General features: G+C 40.7%; 1 protein-coding gene across 10 annotated transcripts in view; it reads right to left on the reverse strand.

The window, feature by feature from the left end:
* Positions 1-420: 420 nt before the first annotated feature.
* LOC122249039 (innexin inx2) overlaps positions 421-7,500 on the reverse strand; it is a 321,304-nt gene continuing 314,224 nt past the window's right edge. For all 10 annotated transcript variants that reach the window (XM_043009561.2, XM_043009562.2, XM_043009560.2 and 7 more), the window contains one exon: positions 421-6,638. In XM_043009561.2, the coding sequence (XP_042865495.1) occupies positions 5,757-6,638 (882 nt within the window). In that variant the 3' untranslated portion in view covers positions 421-5,756. The remainder of the gene's footprint in view (positions 6,639-7,500) is intronic.

A 7,500-nucleotide genomic window follows, 5' to 3' on the forward strand; every position in this document is an offset into this window, starting at 1 on the left:
CTGAAGATGTTGCCTGTCCCAGAAAAGCCAATCAAGATCCTGCATTTCTTCTGGAGTTCAACATATGCAGTAATTTCTTTTAATAATGATTTTTTAATACTTTACAATGAAGTTACTTTGTAATAATTAATATTTATATGTCAACATTAATTTACCATTCATTGCACATTCGGTCTTACTGGCAGTTGCTTTCAAAGGCAAGAAAAGGCTATTTAACATTATTTCATTTCAATATATACTGATTAAGATAAAATCTAATTATACCAAATTGAAAAGGGATATGATCTATTATGTTAAAGTATAAGTAGCAGGAAGGTCTAATCAGCTTGAATGATACTTAAGCCTTGCATTTTCATATCTTCACAGTCTATTATGGAATTGATACAGTATTTAAGAAAAGGTTTAATAACAAACATTACAGCAGTTTCTCAGTTTTATTTAATAAATTTGCAACACGAGAACTTTACAGTATATTAACTATATTTCCTTATTGCCTCTAGAAATGCAAAGTTACATTCGGTGCTTCGTCCTCTTATAACTGACTAAAATGGGGCAATTTTTTGGAACAACAGACAGAGACGTACAGTGGTGCCAACATGAAATACAAACTGATCCCGGAATGCAAGTGTAGCACCTAATTTACTGGAATGAGTGAGAGCTATCAGAACGTGGAAGATTGATAAAGTTCAGAATGATAAAAAGTCAAAGGTAATTGGGACAAGATAACCCCCCTTTATTTTTGTTAGTGTGTGTGTTCATTTGGTATCTGGAAATTGTATCAATGCAAGCTATGTTTTGTGAGTGAAATAAGGACTGATAATTAATAATTTTTTTTAATGTAATTAAATGGTATGAAACAATCGACACCACTAATCTCATTCAGAGATGGGCATAATTTAGATATCCTAGCTTTAAAAGTTTCATTTGCATTAGAGATTATTAATTCTTAATAATATCAATTGAAACAATATTATATCTACAAACTGTTAACTGATTGCTTATGCCCATATAGATTTATTTCTTACAGATCGAGTTTTTACTAATACAGAAGGAAACCCTACACAACTAATGCATATAAACATGTATTTTGAGTGGTCTTTTGGAATCCATATAATGTCTTTGTCTTAAAATATTATTGCACTGAATTTTACAAAGAATTCTATATATGTAGGTTCAATTATCATGGGATTCTGTCAGCACTTATACATCAAGGGGAATTTTTTTTTTACTATCTACATCATATATACCCATAAAATCTGAATTGCATTTTTTTACATGGGGAAACTTAAATGTAGTTAAAGTATGCTTATTAAAGAAAAAAATGCAGTTTCTCGATAATTCACCACCTAAGACCAACTGGTAAAGCAATGATACCAAGGATGGTATCTTGTTAGGGATATGGACACCAATTCTATACAACACATTTCATCATAAACTGAAGTGCACAATAACATTTAGCAAGAGTAATTACACACAAGATCACCCAAGTTTATATTATATAAAACAACGTCTCTGTCTACTGAACCTAAAAAAAAAGAATAAAAAAAAACAGGATATACCGAAGACTAGCAATTGTAAATAGAGCTGGTTACTATAAAGAGTACCCTCTACTGTGTGATCACAAAAGTTATAACAAGTCATTACAATATCTAACAGTTCATACTTAGAGTACAGTTTTCATTTAAAATCCCAAGTGGCTGTATAATGAAGGTGGTCTCTGGTCGTGGCTATTCGCCATGTCCGGGTCACCAGCTGACCACACAGCGCCTTCCTTGCTCAGGTCAGGTGGAGATTCGGTTCAGGAGAGCCACCGCAGGAAACAACCGTAGGATCTTTATTTTATCTTGTGATGTACAGTCCACCGTTTTATAAGTATGTTACACAAGCCAAAAGTTCTTTTTTTTTATTATAATTTTCCTCTTCATCTCTGAAATGAGCTCTAACCCTGGTTACATTAAAATGATTTTTCCTAGGCTTCATACATAGTAATTACAAACAAATAACTGTTTCAGGGTATTATACCTCTACATTACCTTCACTGTCAACCCTCTTGTGCCTCGTTACCTAGCAGTCAATCTTGCTCCTCAAATTACCCCCCTTTACTGACACAATTAACTTAATCTAAAATGCTTAAATGGTTACCAATCATGACCCATTACATTGTCTAGCACTTCAATAAAGTTTAAGATTCATCAGTCTTCTTTGTATCAAAACTATGTCATATATTATTTTAAAAATAATTTCCCACAGGTAAATTGAGTTTACACAACCAACGAGTAAGTGACTGATGATTATGTGTAAGACAACAGGATTTCATTTTTGTCGCTGTTTGGCTTGTTTCTAGTGGAGGCCGCTGTGGCCCATGTTCACACCATAACATGACCAGAAACAAGTGCCTCTTGTTACATTATGCTTTATCAATGGAAAAATATTTTAGTGTGCTTTATATATGTGTGTGTAAAATACTTCAATTTGTAATATCAAAATCAACTTTATTGAAGAACCAAATGCTTGGAACTATGACTGCTAACCAAGAGTAATGCTCCGGGCAGATAGGGTTTTAGCACTTGCTAACTCCCATTGCAAGGTTGACTGTAAGGTTTGTAGCGGCAGCTGCCTACTCTAGCAAAGTTAAAAATGAAATCACTTAATTCTGCAAACCCCTCCCAGCAAAGTTGACTGACATTCTTTAATTGCAGCTTCACTAACAAAACTGACAATTTCATTTTGTTAGCATTAGCTTCCTTCCTTAAAAAAACTGTGCCATACAGCCGATTCTCATCATCAAGTGAATCTGTAAGCATCACGCTTGTTAATCACTTTACAATACTCAGAACTAGGAGCTGTTTAACTCAGCCTTTAATGCGAGTTGTAGTTACTGCCCCTTCCTCATCTATTGGAATTCACTGCCAGGGTTGTGGCAGCTGACCGCCCCCCCAGCAGGGTTGACTGTGAAGCTCTACTGGTTCAAGGATTATTATGGATAGGTCAAGAATTTGGTGCCACATTTTCCTAAAGTATGTAGATGACTGGATATGAAATTCAGAGTTATTCTGGATGAGCTCTGAATCTTTGTAACAGTTCAAAATGAGATATAAGCATTTCCTTTTTTAGAAGTTAGGAAAACAACCAATTAAATAGCAGATCATAATGTTAGGAAGAGCATCTATACAAGTTTTTCCTTACTGACAGATCCGAAATAGCTGATTGGGTTAGGTGTCTTAATATGATGCAAAAGGAATATACCGGAAAAAGCATACCCTACGAAATGAGGACTGGACCTGAAAATCAATTAAACCATCTCAAACCAAAATTAAAAGAATAGGATTGCATTGTTAAATTGTTAAGATTGGTGATGGATTGTTAATATATCGGGGTTATTTATGTGTACAATGATGAACTATTAACAATAGTGGCACCAGTTTCTGATAATCCATTGCCTTTTAGCAGCTTGTATACAAAAGGTCCCATTCTACATATACAACAAGGGGGCAAGTTTAGGGCCTCCTGACCCTGCCTACAGTAGATGCAGTTTACATCTGTTTGTGGGACACATTGTAGGTTGATCAAAAGGGGAAAGAGTAAAAGAGACAAGGAATAATAATTAGGAGGAGAGAGAGGGAGACAGGTATGGTACTGAGAGCTCTAAACTGTGAGTAGCTACAGGTTAACTAAGCAAGTGTGTATCAAGCAACTCCCTACTGTAACTTTCCTTGATAATGGAGAAGTAATGCGCATTCCATTAAGAAGCTATAACTAATAACATTCTGCTGTAAGGATATATAAACATTATATTGAACAGACAACATAAATATGATCTAGTAAAATTCGATTTCACCTATCTCGAAAAAAGACATTAGTACATATAAAATATGCACATCACAACAAAACAATAGAAAAGTCTTCAGTCTCTATAAAGTATCAGAGAAAACAACCAGCTTTATACAACTCTAAACACTTAAGTTACCTGTCTGACGCCCCGTCCGACGAGTAAACATAACTTCTGGCTACAACATAGGCTGGTAAGATGGTAAGTCTGGGGGCAGGGGTGGAGGGGGGAGGGAACCAGCTGGTCGATCTCAGTGACCGTGGTGCCCTCCGGAGCCACCCCGGCCTCCATGCAGTGTTTAACAAGGAGAGAACGGCCATTATGTCGATGTCCTAGAAATTAGCATGGGGACTCTAAAACACTACTCGGAACCTCCACGGGTACGTCAACTTATGTTTAAATCTATAATTGCACAGGTCCATCCATGATACCCAATATGCCTAGTGCTGTGAGATACTTGGCAGAGTCACACGCTATTATGGCTGGGGTGTCTGATCATCCTCAAGAACCACCCCTGGAAAGCAGGAAGCCCGCAGTGGTAGGGGTAACCCCTGTGTTAGGCCTCACAACGCTCTGGGTCGAAATCCACGTAGACATACTTATTCTTTTAGCCCTTTCGTGATCACATTTAGTTTTTTTTTCTCCTCACTGTCTGTCCATATTCATGGTTTTTGGATCTATGAATATAACCTCTGTCATATTATGGGACTTTGGCGAAATGATGATTGTTCATGTGTTCAGGGGGAGTGGCTGTGGACCCAGAGGCTCGTTGGTGGTTGGCCGGTGCTTCACAGGTTTGCCAAGTGTCAGGTCATCACGGTGCACACTGTTGCCTGTACAACTATACGTGTGGCATGTCAACAACCATGACGTAGCATAAATCCACTGTGTTTCTGTTTTTGAGTTCATAAATGAGAAGCACTATGAGAGACCACACGCGAAATGAATAGCAAAACTTATATATATTTATATATATATTTATTTCTTTTGGTATATATTCTTTCATCCTTAATACTGAAGAATACTTGAAATACTGACTTAATTTTCAATATACAGAAAACATTTTTTTCTTGCAGTATCACCAGTCAGCTACACAGCTTAGATAAGTAAGCAAAACAAAATTTCTACGAGCATATAAAATACACACAACAGTCTTTTAAAGATTAGATTCACTATATGAAAAAACTCGACTTAACAAGAGCCGCCGACCGATAGCAAATCGTGGCTTCTGCAGCAGTGACAAGACCTCTGCGGAATCTTCCTGTAGACTCATGCCAGTAACATAACAAACAGATTATAATTTCAATGATGATATTTATCACTGTGACAGGCCCCCTGTTGGAAACGCAGAGTGCGGGTGTTGCACGGGCCTGGAGTGTTGCTCTGGGCGCCCTGGCGAGGGAGCGCCCACTGGCCTGCATCATGCCGGCAGGTCCCATGGCAAAGCGTAGGGCTCGGCCACGCTCTTGTTCTGCTCTGCTGCTGTTACTGTCGCTTTTCCTGATTCTACGGTGGAGCTGCGCGGCCCACCATCCCCACAGTGTCTCGGCCGAAGGTTCACCCCGTGCGTGGTGGGCGGCGGGCCCCAGGTAGTGGTGTGGTGGTATGAGAGTCGCGCGGCGCCTTCCCCTGCGTGCGGTTCTGCAGCCCCGAGTGTCGACATGGCAGAGGGGGCTGGGCCGAGCCCTGTGCTCCGCCATGGCCCAGGTCTGAGGGGTGGAAGACCTCACAGAGGCCAGGCAGGAGCCAACCACACTTACAGCGCCTCGCAGTGGCCGTTGGAGTAGCCATTGCCGTGCCCGTATTGGGGCGTGTAGCGATTATGATACTGGCCATACGGGAGCAGGTGTGCGCGGCATCCGTAATTGGGATGGCCATTGGGAAGGCAGTGTGTGAGCGAGTGTGGGGAAGCGCGCGGCGCTGAATCTCATATGTAATTTACAGACTGTAGCGATTTCTCTTGCTTACCAAGGCGGGACGGTTTGGAATCGGAACTTTCTCCCCCTTGCACCTCGTACACAAGCTGGGTCACAAGCTCAGCGATTAGCACGGGGTCCATGGTGGGCGCCAGGTTGCACAGCACGAACCAATCACTGAGGTTGTGTGCGTTGATGAACCGATCCAAAGTATCTTCGGGCACCAATTTAGCGCTGAACTTCAGTCGTAGACGACGGGCTGGTTTGCAGGTAAGCAGCACTAGCATGTACAGCCCTCGCAGTAGAGACAGCCCGAATAACATGCAGTACCAGAAGTAGAGGAACAGGAAGATTTTATCGTTAAAGCAGTTGATAGGGAGGAGGCAGAGGGGATAGTAGCTGTTGATGGTGCCTCCGCGGCTGTGGTACTGAAGCTTGCACACTGTCAGTCGTGGGAACCGAGCCGTCATGGGAGAAATGGTCGTGTTGGTGGCATTGTGCATGAAGTTGAACCAATCCAGGCCATAATTGTAGAAGTCACCACCCAGAAACACGTCGGTTAGAATAAAGAAGGAAGCGAGGAGCGCGATCGCTAAGAGTTCCGTGAGGAGGTATTGCCAGAGCCAATACTCGTGGTTCCCTCGCGTCTGTTTCATATGCCACACCAGGAAGTTCTTTTTATCTTCCCAGTCTTCTCGACGCCGGAGGTTCGTGAAGTCGAAGGGGAGGCACTGGCTGTGGGTCAGCTGGTGCCAGATCTGCCGCGGAAGGTAGATCACGAGCGCCTCGATCAGGAGGAAGAACGTCACCCACTGGTAGTAAGAGATCTCCCGCCGAGAGCTCTGACCCTCCACGAACTGGCCCAGGTTTGGGTAGATAACATTTTTACCGACCTGGAAGAGAGTGACATTGCTAATTTAAGACGGCCAAGCACCTTTTTATCATAAAAAGAGGAGGAGGAAGAAGAAGAAAGGAAGGAAAATGAAGAAGTGGAAAAGAAAGAGAAAGCATTTGATGTGACACATTCGGTGATCGGCGCGGGAGTCTGGAAAGAATACTCAAGTCCCTAGAATGATAGATGATTAGGAAATTCATACAAGGAACGCTTCTTGGTTTTTCTACTCGGTCATTCATATCTAATACAACCTGTAAGCATCACCGACGAATAACAGGCATACTGTGAATGTTATAATTTTCATATTGTAAATTGTATAGTTACAACTGACATGCCAATAAGGGGTGATATTTTTTTTATATAGATTGTATCACTTTTCTTGATAGTAGCTTGTCAATTCATCTCGGTAATTTCCCACTTATTTAAAGGATACTCGACGTCATATATGGGAGGGATTAATTTCTATGACTGGCAATGGCAGATTATAGAATCAGTGATTTCCTTCAGTTGTCAAGAGAGACAGATTTAAATGAAATCTTGCTTTGACAATTGCAAGTATGATTTCATTTTGATCATACTGCTTGTTATGCAGATCAGAGATTGGCCCCACATTGTTTGCGTGATATATCTGATCACTCCCCTACGACAATCACGTTCCTAATATTGGCACAATATACAGGAATTTACTAGTTTCTAGAACCCGAAATCTGCAGCTGAAATCCCGATTTAAATGAACTCCAAATAGGCAATGGGATTTACACCGATTGGGAACCGCAAAATTAATCGGATTCAAATCTGCTATAATGAATCGAGAAGCTTTATACACGTTGTTGAATGTTTGCGGTTCATATACTAAATGC

Source organism: Penaeus japonicus, unplaced genomic scaffold, assembly GCF_977035675.1.
Source record: "Penaeus japonicus unplaced genomic scaffold, GWHDUDI00000001_assembly GWHDUDI00000004, whole genome shotgun sequence".
NCBI lineage: Eukaryota > Metazoa > Arthropoda > Malacostraca > Decapoda > Penaeidae > Penaeus > Penaeus japonicus.